At 51.3% G+C, this 13,200-nt stretch overlaps 1 protein-coding gene across 1 annotated transcript in view; it reads left to right on the top strand.

Moving 5' to 3' along the window:
* Positions 1-13,200, top strand: part of Jam3 (junctional adhesion molecule 3) — a 70,622-nt gene extending 57,422 nt beyond the window's left edge. Inside the window, exons 2-9 of the mRNA XM_023703841.1 lie at positions 1,299-1,364; positions 1,782-1,895; positions 5,660-5,812; positions 6,238-6,440; positions 7,457-7,556; positions 10,203-10,332; positions 10,420-10,474; positions 10,985-13,200. Coding sequence (XP_023559609.1) covers positions 1,299-1,364; positions 1,782-1,895; positions 5,660-5,812; positions 6,238-6,440; positions 7,457-7,556; positions 10,203-10,332; positions 10,420-10,474; positions 10,985-11,020 — 857 coding nt within the window. The 3' untranslated portion in view covers positions 11,021-13,200. The remainder of the gene's footprint in view (positions 1-1,298; positions 1,365-1,781; positions 1,896-5,659; positions 5,813-6,237; positions 6,441-7,456; positions 7,557-10,202; positions 10,333-10,419; positions 10,475-10,984) is intronic.

Here is a 13,200-nt window from a genome sequence, read left to right on the forward strand (position 1 = left end):
GATGGGCCCCAGGTGGCCATGCTGAGATACCGAGCGCATCGCCTGGTGCTCGACGCATGGAGTGCTGGGAGCGTGTGGTCTGAAGCAGCCGAAAGGGCTTCTGTGTGTGACACGCAGTTCTTTTGGGTCTCCAGAAGGGTTGGCCCCGGGCACGCGGAACAGAGCGCCACCGTTGTCTTTGTTTGTCCTGCTGCTGTTGTTTCTTTAAAAAACGTAAATGTCTTAGAAACGATTAGCAACTCAGGCGTGCTTGTTTTCCATCTCCTTTTATTCAATTCTTTTACTAAAATGACAGTGATACCTTGTGTTAAAAAGTGGATCACAGCGTTTTTTGGGATGGCTGCAAAGAGCTGAATCTTGTCGTAAATTGAAGGAAGACGGGATCCGCTTAGCAGCTTACTGAGTGGAAGGAGGAGGCCTGTCTGGGGGTTTTCCTTAGTGGGCCGGTAACAAGCCTCCTTGTGGGAAGGCCTGGGAAGGCCTTCTTTCAAGATGGAAGCTTTCTGAAGAGCCAGGTAGCTGAAGGATAGGTTTTGCAGGTGGTCAGTGCAGTTACTTGGTCTTCTCTCCAAGACGGAATTTGGAACCACACAGACAGCCTGCGTGGCATCCTTAGCAGGGCAAATTCAGCTTCGTGAAAGCCGCGCATTACCCCTTCCCATTTCACTCAAGACTGCTGCAGACTTTGTGGACCAGAAGCTCTGGGTGGGGTGAAAGCGGAGGAGCACCCAGACCCTAGCTGGCGTGGCTGCTACTGCCCCGAGGAGGTTGCTGTCCTGGGCGCTCCAGGCTGAGTGCCACTGGGCGCAGGGCACAGAGTACCTTGGCGGGACTTGGAGTCTGCAGGGCAGATGAGAGGCCCAAGGGAGGAGGGGCAGGAGCGCCGGCCGAAAGGAGAGGCAGTAAACGGCTGCATGCGTGTTTCCGAGAGTTTGTTGTGGAATATACTGCTTCTCCATGCTCTGTGGTCAGTGATGTAAAGCCCTAACCTGAGGCCGAGGATGTTTTGCTAATTAGAAATGTGTCGGGCCAGAGGTTTGATCGCCAGGCCTGCCATGCTTGCCCTGGGAGGCAGTAAACAGGAGAATCACTACGAGACCAATCTAGTAGTGAGACTCTGAACACCCTGTAGACCCTTCCCTAAAATACAGAAAAGAAAAAAAAGAAATGTATTATCTCAGTTTATTTATATATTTTTTACTGGGAATTGGACTCAGGACTTCACACTTGCCAGGCAGGCACTGTGCCACTGAGTTTATCCCTGGCCCCTCTGATTTGGCTTTTCTTTTTCTCTTTAGGCTGCTTGGTAGGGGCAGTGAATCTCAAATCCAGCAATCGCAACCCAGTGGTTCAGGAGTTTGAAAGTAAGTATGAGATGATGTGAGGAGATCGAGCTCCCTCTAGTGGACATGTGGCTGTCTTGCAGTCAGCTCAGGTCGTGCTCCTGGGCCTCCCTGTACCTTGGGTGCCCTGGGTGGCAGACCCAGCAGCGTGAGAGCCCTGCATTGCGTCGCCCAGTGACCACTCAGTATTGGCTTATATCATGGCCTGACACCTGCTTACCGCTTGGCTTGTGACTAAACAAAGAAATCTTTTATATAAAGCAGGGTCTCAATGCCAGTAGTTTTCCAGGCGAAACCTATTTTCATGGAGGCAGGAGCCTGGAGACACTTGTTGGTACCGGCCTGAAAGCCTCTCCTAGAGGTGGCTTGTGGGGTCTGGGCACATGCAGAGCCGGAAGCAGTCTGAAGTCACAGTGCTCCCTCCCATTTGCTCCCTAGGTGTGGAATTGTCCTGCATCATTACAGACTCTCAGACCAGCGACCCCAGGATCGAGTGGAAGAAAATCCAAGATGACCAGACCTCATACGTGTTCTTCGAAAACAAAATTCAAGGTATCACCCTTGGCCCTCTGCCTGCTGACCTTCCTCTTATCCCTGGGCCTGGATGTGCTCTGATGACTGGAAAGCTGTCTCAGGCTGGGGACCGCATCTGTAGCCAGAACTGTGTTTACCATCTGCTGGATGAAGCTGGCATGGTGGTGCGTGCCTCTGATCCCAGTACAGGCGAGGCTGAGGGCAGAAGGGTCGCCTCGAGTTCAAGGCTAGCCTGAGCTACATAGTGAGTTCAAGGCCAGCCTGAACTACATGGTAAGACTATGCCTGAAAACAAACAATAATTTCAAATACATGCAAAAGTAGTGTACTGAGCTTCCCTGTACCTGTTGCCCTAGTTCAACAAATACTGTTCAGTTAGTTAGAACCTTACTGTATATAACAATCCATCTTTAAAACGAAAATCTAGGGCTGGGGATATAGCTTAGTACAATAAGTGCTTAGTAGAATAAGTGCAAAATCCTGAGTTCAATCCCCAGTACTGCTAAAAAAAAAAGAAAGAAAGAAAAGAAAATCTAAAAATTAAGGCATTTTTAAGGGCCAGCCAAATAGGTCAGTGGATTAAAGTGCCTGCAAGCAGGGGCCAGGGGTTCAATCCCCTGGGCCTTCTGTGCTAGCCTCACCCCCCGGGGTGTGCTGAGATGGCAGTTTAGACTGTGCATGGGTGGTGCAAGCCTATAATCCCAGCTCTTGAGAGGCTGTAAACAGGTGGATCACTACGGGTCCGATCTAGTAGTGAGACCCTGAACACCCTGTAGACCTTTCCATAAAAAAATAAATAAATAAAAATTAAGGCATTTTTAGTAGATTTGGTGAGATAAAGACTTCTTCAGGGTAGAGATGCAGATTTTACCATCCTGTGTTTCTGGAATAGAGTGTTAAACAGGCTTTCCAGGAGCATCCTGGCCCCAGGCAAGCCTGACAGAGAATGGGCCTTGCAGTGAGGCAGTCTTTCCTTTTTCCCTCTGCCTTGGTATTGGTTGCTATGTTTTATTGGTAAGATTTGTGTATTTTAAAAATTTTATTGGTACATGACACATCCCAATTTTTCTTTCCTTTTTTTTTTTTTCTGACATAAGATTTATTTACCTATTTTAAAAGTCTTCATCAAATTAGTTACCATCAATACAGATTAACAGTCAGCTAACAGGCCAAAAATGTGTAAGATAAGCATAGTAAAGGTACACTTTTAGATGTGGCCATAGTCCATTTCTGAGGAATAAAAGCAAGTGTTGTTAGCCATTTTTTTGTCGTGGCCTGTGACAGGAGCAACCCAGTTGAGGTCATCAGGACAGACAGTGGCACCGAGGCCAGTGGGTGTTGTGGAGCTGCCCGCAGGCCCCACGTATGGTGCTGGCTGTGCCTGCTGTGGGACAAGCACTGTTGGGCAGGTCAGCAGACGCCATCCTGAGCCCATCGCCTGCTGCCCGGGGATGTAGCGTGAAGTGGGGCTGTCTGTCTTCCTGTGGCCTAGGAGAAGGGTGCAGCATGGCCAGCTCACACAGCAAGATGGGCGACATGGAGAAAGGGGTCAGGACAGAAAAGAAGCTGTCCGCAGAGACACAGAAGCCGAATGCAGCTTCCGTGCTGCTGCCAGGGCCAGGGCAGGGGGATGGGCCGTGGAGGAGGAGGTGAGGCTGGACAGGTGCCCTGGCCAGGCAGGTGCCCCGAGTGCAGGCAAGCACAGGCAGGGGCAGGGCCGGAGGGGTCACCGTGGGTTCAGCGGGAAGTGATGTGTTACAGTAGACAGGAGGTTGAGGCAGCTGTTCTGCCCCCAGGAGTGGAGAAGGGAAAGCGTGGAGCAGGGCTGCCACATGAGAGAGCCACAGAACCCGGAGCGCGCTGCTGATGGCCTGAGCCGAGCATGGAGGTGGTGGGCATCAGGGAAATTGCTAGGGCCTGGCTGTGCAGAGGGAGGCAGGCAAGGGAGCAAGGTGGCCTGGAGGGGAGGGACATCGTCCCCCTTCAGATGGGAGGGAAAGCACAGCCCGAGCTACTGGGGCAGGCACCTCCGAGTTCTCAGAGGAACGGGAAGTGGAGAAGGCTTTTGGAGAAACAGCTAAAGCTGTGGACCTTCTGGTTGGGTTCTCAGTACCATCAGAAGAGACATTTCCCCCTCAGTTGGGTTCTCCCCTAGCCTTTACTGTTAAAGAGATGGATGTGTTGTTCTCAGAAAAATAGTATTTTTTTGGCCATGTAGGCTGCCCTGTTAACTATATACAGTTTGGATCATCAGAGAGGCCAAGTAAAAAATCCTTTGAACTTTTGGGCATTTTTTTCCTCAGCCTGGCAGATGGGAAATGGAAACTAGAGGATTTTCTACGCAGGACACAGGGCTGGAGGAATGCTTGCATCTCCTTGGCCTTTGCTTCTGCTTTGTAGGACTGTACTGAAAGCACCATTATAGTGTGCAATTCAGTGGTGGTTTTTATGTGCATAGTTGGGCAGCCTGCACCACGGTCAGGTCCACCTCAGTCTTCAGTTGTGTTAGCAGCCCACCCCTGCGGCCAGAGCCCTCCGTCTGCTTCCTGTCTCTGTGGGTTTGCCTGCTCCTAGCATTTTGTGTAAAGGAATCTTACTGGGGCCGGGGAGATGGCTCAGCGCAAGGGCCTGAGTTCAACCCCTGGTTCCAAAAAAAAAAAAAAAAAGAATAAAGGAGTCTTACTGTCTTTTGTGTCTGTGGTGTCTTCATTAGCATAATATTTTCAGGATTCATTCATATTGTAGCAGGTGTTCATACCTCCTTATGATTTTCATTGTAGACATAAAATTTTTATCTCTTAAGTGGCTAATGCATATATGGGTTGTCTTCATTGTGTGTCTGTTATCAGTTATGCTACCATGAACATTCACATACAGGTTTTTGCATGAACGTGTTCTCATTCCTGTAACATAAAAGACCAGGAGTCATTGGCTGGGTCCCGTGACAGTGCCTGTGTAGTTTCCAGAGAAACTCACCAGCACTTTCCCAGAAAGGCTCCAGGGCCTGCAGCTCTAGCACAGGCAGTGCGTCCCCTCCACCCTTGGAATACTCACTGTCTGACCCGTGACGGAGCTGACGTAGAGGTAGACAGGAGTGTGGCTTCTCAAGGTGCTTTTGCGCTGCGTTTCCCTGATGACAGGTACATTGAGCTCCTTTTCATGTGTGTATTGAGCATTTGTACATTTCTTTGGAGAAATACCTATTTAAAACTTCATTTTTAATTTGGTTATTTTTCTGTTCTTTTAGTTGCAAATGCTTTATATATTATAGGAGTCCTTCATGGGTGTGTGATTTGTGATGTTATGGCAGTTGTGCACACTTCATTTGTGTCCTCGGCAGGACAGATATTTTTAACTTCGCTGATGTCCAGGTAGCTCGTGTTTGTGGCCTCTTGAGGCCTGCGGCCTGTAGTTTTAGCTTTCACCCTTTCACCTGGACATTGGGTTCTCACTGCATGTGGAGGGAGAGGCTTAGCTTCTTCCTTTGCATGTGCACACCCAGTTGTCCAGCAATATTTTTAAAATACTTAATCTATTTTTCTTTTAATGGGTTTCCTTCTTGGGAATGATAACAAGATAAGCTTTTTGACTTGACAGAGACACCCAAAATGAATGCCTCCTCCACGCCAGCTTCTATCTTTGGTACTCTGATTACCAGCAGGAGTAAGTCGCGATTCCTGTCCCTGGGGAGTTCATTCTGCTACTTGGAGAAACAGGACCTTCTCTAAGTGGTGAAGATGTCTCTAAAGAGTATTTTAGCACTTGAATCTTCTTTTCCATAGGGGACCTGGCAGGTCGTGCAGAAATACTGGGGAAAACATCCCTAAAGATCTGGAATGTGACACGCTCAGATGCAGCCCTCTATCGATGTGAGGTGGTTGCTCGAAATGACCGCAAAGAAATCGATGAGATTGCCATTGAGCTGACTGTGCAAGGTAGGAGCTCCTGGTGAAGCGCCTGCGCCTGTCCGGCCTCACGGGTTGCTGAGGAGGAGAGAGACCAGTTCTTATTTTGGTTTCTTCCCATCCAGAGCTTGCTCCTGAGGGTGTCTTGTAGCTTGTAGCTTAGGGAAGAGAGCTCTTGAGGCTAAGACTGCCTGAGTTGAGGAAAGTGGATGGGAAGTGAAGCTGGTGCCCTTTCCCAAGGTGCGCCAGCATCCTCTGTCTCCTCTTCTTCTTGAAGGTGGAAGAAACTGGGACGTGTGTGGGAAAGGGCTGGGGTGCGCGCCAAGCACAGTTCTCCACAGCCCACGGCGCTGTGAGGCCGCACAGCCTGGCTTCATTGTTTTGTAGCTGACTTACTTCAGTGGGCTTGACTGTGCTGCTGAGGTTTCAAACACCAGCCCGTGTTTTTCTTGCAGTGAAGCCGGTAACCCCTGTCTGCAGAGTACCCAAGGCTGTCCCTGCAGGCAAGATGGCCACGCTGCAGTGCCAGGAGAGCGAGGGCTACCCACGGCCTCACTACAGCTGGTACCGCAACGACATGCCCCTGCCAACGGACTCCAGAGCCAACCCCAGATTCCGAAATTCCTCTTTCCTATTGAACTCTGAAACAGGCACACTGGTAAGAGCTCTTCTAAGAGGCAGAGACGGAGATATGTTCATTGGACTAAGTGATCCTTTTTGTAGAAAGAATAATTAGTAAGACAAACAGGGGCCGGGGAGATGGCTCAGTGGAATAAGCGGTTCCCCAGCAGGCACAAGGGCCTGAGTTCAATCCCTGGTTCCACAACAACAAAAAAAAAAGACAGACAGTAAGGCTGCATCATAAGACAGGCGTTGGATATCCAGAATGTTGGGGGTTCTACAGGAAGTGTGATCTTCTCTTCCTTGTAAACAAGCCCAAGGGGTAAAATAAAAGGGGAACCTGCAGGTTGGAGAGCGACTAAGGAAGGAGGCTAGATGCACGTGCCGGATGGGCTTCATTCAGGTCCAGTTGGACTAATCAGTTGCACAAACCGTCAGGAGACGTCAGGGGGAACCTGATCACTGGCTGGGTGTTTGCTGACACTACCTGTTAACTCCTGTAGGCCCGATAGTTGAGTGTAGAGTTTTAAAGCTCTTCAAGAGATACCTACTTTAGTATTCATTGATAAAATGTGCCAGGAATCTGCTTTAAAAGAAACCATTGGTGGTGGGAGGTGGCATGGGGACAGGAAACAAGACTAGTCAGCCTGCCTTGCCAGTAGCCACCCCAGGCTTGTGTTCCATACACTAGTCACCAGGGAGGCCCCCGGGCTGGAATGCCCAGCGACATGTGGTAATCGGGGATTAAAATAAATAGGCCCGCAAACGCCAGGCCCCGAGTTCAATCCCCAGTACCGCAAAATAAATACATACATACATACATAGGCCCGTTGCTGCTTGTTTGCCATAGCTGCGGTGCTGTGCGATGTGCGCCGTCGGGCTCTTCCGCAGCAGTGGAGAAGGGCGGAGCAGGAGGAAGCTGCGCAGGGCTCCAGAAGGAAGCCGAGGCAGGGGAGCGGTGCTCCTACACGCTGGCTTCCACAGGACCTGGGGGCAGCTGCGGCGCCTTCGGCCTGCCGACTGTCTCCTGACTGATGTCACTTTCTGAAACAGGTTTTCAGTGCTGTTCATAAAGAGGACTCGGGGCAGTATTACTGCATTGCTTCCAATGACGCGGGCTCGGCCAGGTGTGAGGAGCAGGAGATGGAAGTCTGTGAGTGAACTTCTTGGGAGGGTTGCATCAGAAAACGGGGACGTGAAAGGGGCATTTGAGATGCAGCTTGGGCCATCAGCCTACACAGCTCTTCTGGCCCGTGCCTGCCTTTGTCTGGAGGTGACAGGACCCAGCTGCAGCCGCAGCCATTGGGGAGATCGAAGGAAGGACGAGGAGGCCCTGCATCTCGGGTCGGTAGGTGTGCAGCAGCCCTGGCCCTGCACACGTGGCCCTTCAGGTAGCTGACGCGGAGCGCCATCGTGCCCTTTCTCTGGTAATCGATGGGCAGGAAAGCACAAGGTTGGATCCACTTCCAGAGGTGTATCCAGTTAGAGCAGTTTTTTAGGAAAGTGAAAGACAGCTAGCTACTGCTCTCGCTCTCTGTGTCTCTCTATCTCTGTCTGTCTGTCTCTCTCTGTCTCTGTCTATCTCTTTGTCTCTGTGTCTGTCTGTCTGTCTCTCTGCAAAGCAGCCAGAGCAAGAAGGCAGGCCACAGCGGTGGTAGAGGCGAGCCCCTTCTTCCCAGGTATTGCCTTCAGGCTGTCTGCTCCAGGGCAGGTGCAGCACTCACACCCGTAATCCGAGCAGTGGATCTTGGATTAATCACAAACTATAGAAACCTGCCCCAGTGACTACATGAGGCTTTGGGGGACAACCAGGCGCAAACCGTAACATTCTGCCCCTGCCCCCCAAATGACTCATGCACATCCCTTTATGCAAAAGGTATTTAGTCCATGTCTAAGAGTTGCCAGAGTCTTAATAGTTTCAGCATTGTTGATAAGTCCCAGTCCCAAGTTTCCCCTGAGGTCTGAGGCAAACTCCTAGCTGTGAGCCCCTGTACAAATGAAAAGTTAAACACTTTCAACATTCATTATCATTCCAAAAGGCACAAGCAGCAGGATACAAAGCATTGGGACCAAGGCAAGTCCAAAATCCAGAAAAGTAAACATCAAGTCCTAGAGTTCCACATGGAACATCCACAGCAGCAGTCCGTGGCAAATTGTGCGCTCCAAGTGGCTCTGCCCCATGGCACTTCTGCTGGTTGGTGCTCCAGGGCTTCTCTTTTAGGCCTGCCTTGCTCCCTTCTTTCAGCTTTTCTTAGATGATTCACGTTCCTGGCTTTTCCACACTTCTGGGTTCTCCACTGCACTTTCGGCTTCTCCGTCAGCTTCACATGCTGTCCTCCCGGGGGCACACTGCCTGGCCTCCCAGGCTTCTTTTGAAATCAAGGTGGAAGCTTTCTTAACCTCAGAACTCTTCCATTCTGCATGCACTTAAAACCAGCGCCACGTGGATGATGCCAAGGCTGGCTGCCAGCCGGAGCAGGAGCCAGGCTTTCTTCTGTCTTGGCTGTGGGGGTTGAATGCCTGGATTGCAGAGTACTCTGAACCTGATTCTGAGGAACAAATTAAATTTTCTATAACACCGCCATTCTGGAGCCTGGTTGCTGCCGCTGCCGCTGCCGCTGCCGCCACCATTCTGGAACGTGGCATTCTGTAGCTTTCTCCTCCACGCAAAGTCTTTTACTTGCACAGTTTTGAGGCTGTAAAGGGTGGAGACTTGCTGCCCCTTGTGGTGCCCTCAGGCCATCTTTTCTATTCCATTCTTCTCAGCAGTCCAGATCCTCTCACCTCTGTCTTTGCAGTCCACAACTTTATTGCAGCCTCTTTTCTGGCCAAACTCACGACATTTTAAAACATCCTGTTAGGTTCTTTGCTCTTGATTCTCAACATAAATATGACTAAAAGCTCCAACAACAGCCATACTAATCCCTCAACATTTGACTGCCTTGAAATTTCTTCTGCCAGATTAACCAGTGTGCTGTGCTTAAGTCTCATCCAAAGTCTGGACATGAACAAAATGCAGACAAACTTTGTGCCAAGCCATAACACACGTCACATGAGTCCATCAGCCAGTGTAGTCCTTCTACCCAGAAGAAATCTGTCCACTCTGGTCTTTGCAGACAGGATTTCTGTCAGCCTAGACGTGCATTCTAAATGCATCTTCTCACCTGGCAAGTTTGGGAGACTCTCTAGGGTCGTTTTCCCCCAGAGGAAGATTTCTGAGTAAACAAATGCCAGCATATCTTTTCATCATTTTTATTTACATAAAGGAAACATCCACTGGTGCCCCACGTTAAAGTGGCCAATGCCTTGGCCCCATTGGAGTGGGAAAAGGGAATGCAGGGCTTTCTTCTGAGACCAGGTGGACAGTAAGTGAGAGCCTCACTAGTTCTTACTTTTCAGACTCAAGCCTAATTTATGTGCCCAAGATAATGAGGAGCAGAGGTCAGCGCTGATAATTAGGATTTCCCCTGTGTTCCTGGCTCCTAATTTTGCATGCAGGGTAGCTGTGTCTTCCATCAGTGATGTTCTTGGGCATTCAGCTGGAGGACTTTTAAAGTGTGTTCTGAAGGCCAGCTTCTCTTAATTCCATATTTAATATAACTGCCTTTGAGCTGTGGAAGGCTTGGTGCCTTTCACTGGTGTTGGGCTTCCTTGGCTAGAAAGATTCCAAGTGTGTTCTTCTGGCTGCAGGGAGGCGGGAGAGGGCCGAGGGCCAAACGGAGGGCAGGCATGGCAGGCCAGGTGTTTGCTAAGAATGAGCGGTGTGTAGTGTCTCTTCACATGAACTTGCTTTCTGCAGATGACCTGAACATCGCTGGCATCATCGGAGGGGTTCTGGTGGTCCTGGCGGTCCTGGTCCTGATTACGCTTGGCATCTGCTGTGCATACAGACGTGGCTACTTCATCAACAGCAAACAGGATGAAGAAAGGTGGGCCTGCCTTACAAGGAGGAGCGGGTGCGGGCCGGCCTTCACAGGGTGCCACGCCGCTGACATGCTGTCTCCCTCTGTTCACAGTTACAAGAACCCAGGGAAACCTGACGGTGTGAACTACATCAGGACAGATGAGGAGGTGAGGAGGGAGAGGAAGGTGGCTGGAGGAAGGAAGGCACCCACTGTTGCCTGGTGTCCCAGCGGGCCCCGCAGGACGCTTCCCAGTTACGCGCAGATGCCGAGTGCGTAGCTGCTCCAGCAGGTGCCCTCCTGGCGTCCATACCTGCAGGCTGAGTGCAGGTTGCTGCTCTTTGTTTTATTCTGTGTAGGGGAGGGACCCGGCGGAGTGAAGCAGAGGGCCTCCAACCTGAGCCCCCAGCCTTCTTCAGTTTTACGTAGGGTCTGGGTCATGAAGTTGCCAGGGAGGGACTGCACTCGAGCTCCTCCTGCCTCAGCCTTGCGGAGTTCTGGGCCCCATGCCTGTCCCGCTGATGTTACTGCCAGCAGTGACAATCTCATTTGTTTTCAGTTTGTCCCCTGCTCCCTCTCTGGGGACGTGTGTAGTCCATAGTCCATACTCAGTTGGGTGAGTTTTCCCAGTCCTGTCACCCTGCTCCAGCCCTGTTCTGACCAGGGGCTGGCTTTGCAGGGCGACTTCAGACACAAATCCTCGTTTGTGATCTGAGAGCTGGCGGAGTGGCCGAGAGCACACGCAGATACCTCGACTCCACCCACACTCTTGCCAAGGGCCGCCGTGGGCTGTGCACACCGAAGAAGCCAGCGCGCACACGGACGCTTTTGTGTTGGCCAAAATTGATTGCTACTCCTGTCTTACTCTCTAACAAGCCACACGAATAAAAGAGCCTTCCTGGAGATGGCACAGGAACCACCAGGGAAGAGCAGCTCAGCGAGGCGAGTCTGCTGCTGGCCCGGGCCCCACGTGGGCAGCAGGCGATCGCAAAGGTCCTGCCCGCAGCAGCTCTTCTGAGCTGCGCACTGGGCCTGCACTTGCATGGGCAGTGCCACCGCCGGGCGAGGCCGCCTGCGTGAGTGGGTGCGGGTCAGGCTGTTGCGGCAGCTGCGTGCGCGGGTGAGGCCGCAGCCTCGGTCCGAGAGCCCCGTAAGGGTTTGCGAGTGGGGCTGTTCTGGGCCTAAACCTGCACTCTGCTTCAGGCTTACCCATCTCAGATCTTTCAGACCTGCGTTTGAAAGAAACACGCTCAGAGGATAAACGGCTTTCTTCCCCAGGTGCCCTGTGTGTTGGGGCTTGAGGAAACCCTTTTGTCTTAGGCTAAGTCTGAAACGGTACTGAAATACGCTTTTCTCTGGGTCTTGCTTATTTTATAACACTTTACATTCTAAATTTTTGCTAAAGATGTATTTTGATTATTGAAAAGAAAATTTCTATTTAAACTGTAAATATATTGTCATACAGTGTTTGAAAACTTATTTTTTTAAGAGTTGAGCATAAGGTGGAAGTTCCAAGCTACTAGTGTTAAATTGGAAAGTACCATTAATTCTTTTAGCCAAAGAACCCTTTCCAGGAGGTTCTCCAACATCCCTCTGTCCATCCCAGTGATAGTATTTGCATAAGAAAACTTAGGCAGCTTGCACATCAGACCGACCGTGGTTGCTGATGCTTCACGGTGCAGTATTCCCAGCAGCAGTGTGGACATTCCTGCGCCTTTCCCAGAGCAAGCCCGGGAGCACCTGTGTCCCGAGACAGACTGCATGGCGGGACCGTGGGGCGGGGCTGCGCCCGTGGATGCCTTTGCGGCCTGGGCAGCCTGTGTCCCCCTGCTTTGCTCATGCTGCTCACGCGCCAGTGTTTGGGCTTGCGTCTGCTGTGTGACGTCCCAGCTTCAAGCTCCTGTGCAAAACTGTGTGCTTGAGGGTGGCTCCCAGAGCAGAGCCTCCTCTGCTGTGTTGGGAAGTTCACTGGGTGCGGTGCGTGACGGCCCAGGGCCAAGGGCAATTTTGAAGCCAAATCTCTGAGCTATTTTTTAAAGAAAATAAACCCACTGGTCCTCTTTCCCCTGAAGGAAGCACGCTGGCACCTTTGCGCCATAACTGTTGGGTGGTGGCAGCCAGCCTTTGGAAGATCAGGTGTTCCAGCCAGGGTCAAAGGCCCTTGGGAGGAAAAGAATGCCTGTGTCGGAAGCAGTTTTCTAGTTTTGATTTGAATTTTTTACCCACCTGACGCTGCTCGCTTTTCAGGGGTGTGAGAAACTCCTGGCGGAGCCTTTGAGCTGCCGAGTGGATGGGTGGTCTCAGGCGCAGTACACTGCGGCGGACTCCTGGGGGCATGAGGCTCGAGCAGGCGCGCCGCACGGGCAGATGCCGTCGGGTGCCAGAGCGAGTTTTTCCTGTAGAATGCAGTCTGTCACGTGAGGCTCAGTTTTATACTTCCAGTTATTTTTCATTGAGTACTGGGCATGTGCTGCTTGCTGTTATGCAGCCTGTCATCACCTGGGATGCTGGGCAGGGACAGCGGGCAGCTCTTCGGCACCCACTCCCTCCGAGGTTCCTGTCTCCTTGGGTGTCTGGCTGTGGGCACCCACTTCCTCTCCATGCTCTGGGGAGGCAGGGTGGTGCCCCACTCACTGCTGGGAATCAGCATGCTGCCACTGCCTGGGGTCACCGTGATGGGACGCCTCCGGTTCTTACATTCTTGTGCACTAGTGCCCTGGGGCCCCGGCCTGTGGTCCAGACCTGAGGGAAGGAGGGCTTGTCAGTGCCCCTCACGCAGGCTGTTCCTCAGGCCTTTGGTATGAATGTTGCTGTATGTAGGCATTACAGATTTGTACTAACACACATGTAATTCGGTATTTGTTAAAAACTTCATTTATAAAAGCTTTAAAAACA

Source organism: Octodon degus, unplaced genomic scaffold (genome assembly GCF_000260255.1).
Source record: "Octodon degus isolate 3935 unplaced genomic scaffold, OctDeg1.0 scaffold00182, whole genome shotgun sequence".
NCBI lineage: Eukaryota > Metazoa > Chordata > Mammalia > Rodentia > Octodontidae > Octodon > Octodon degus.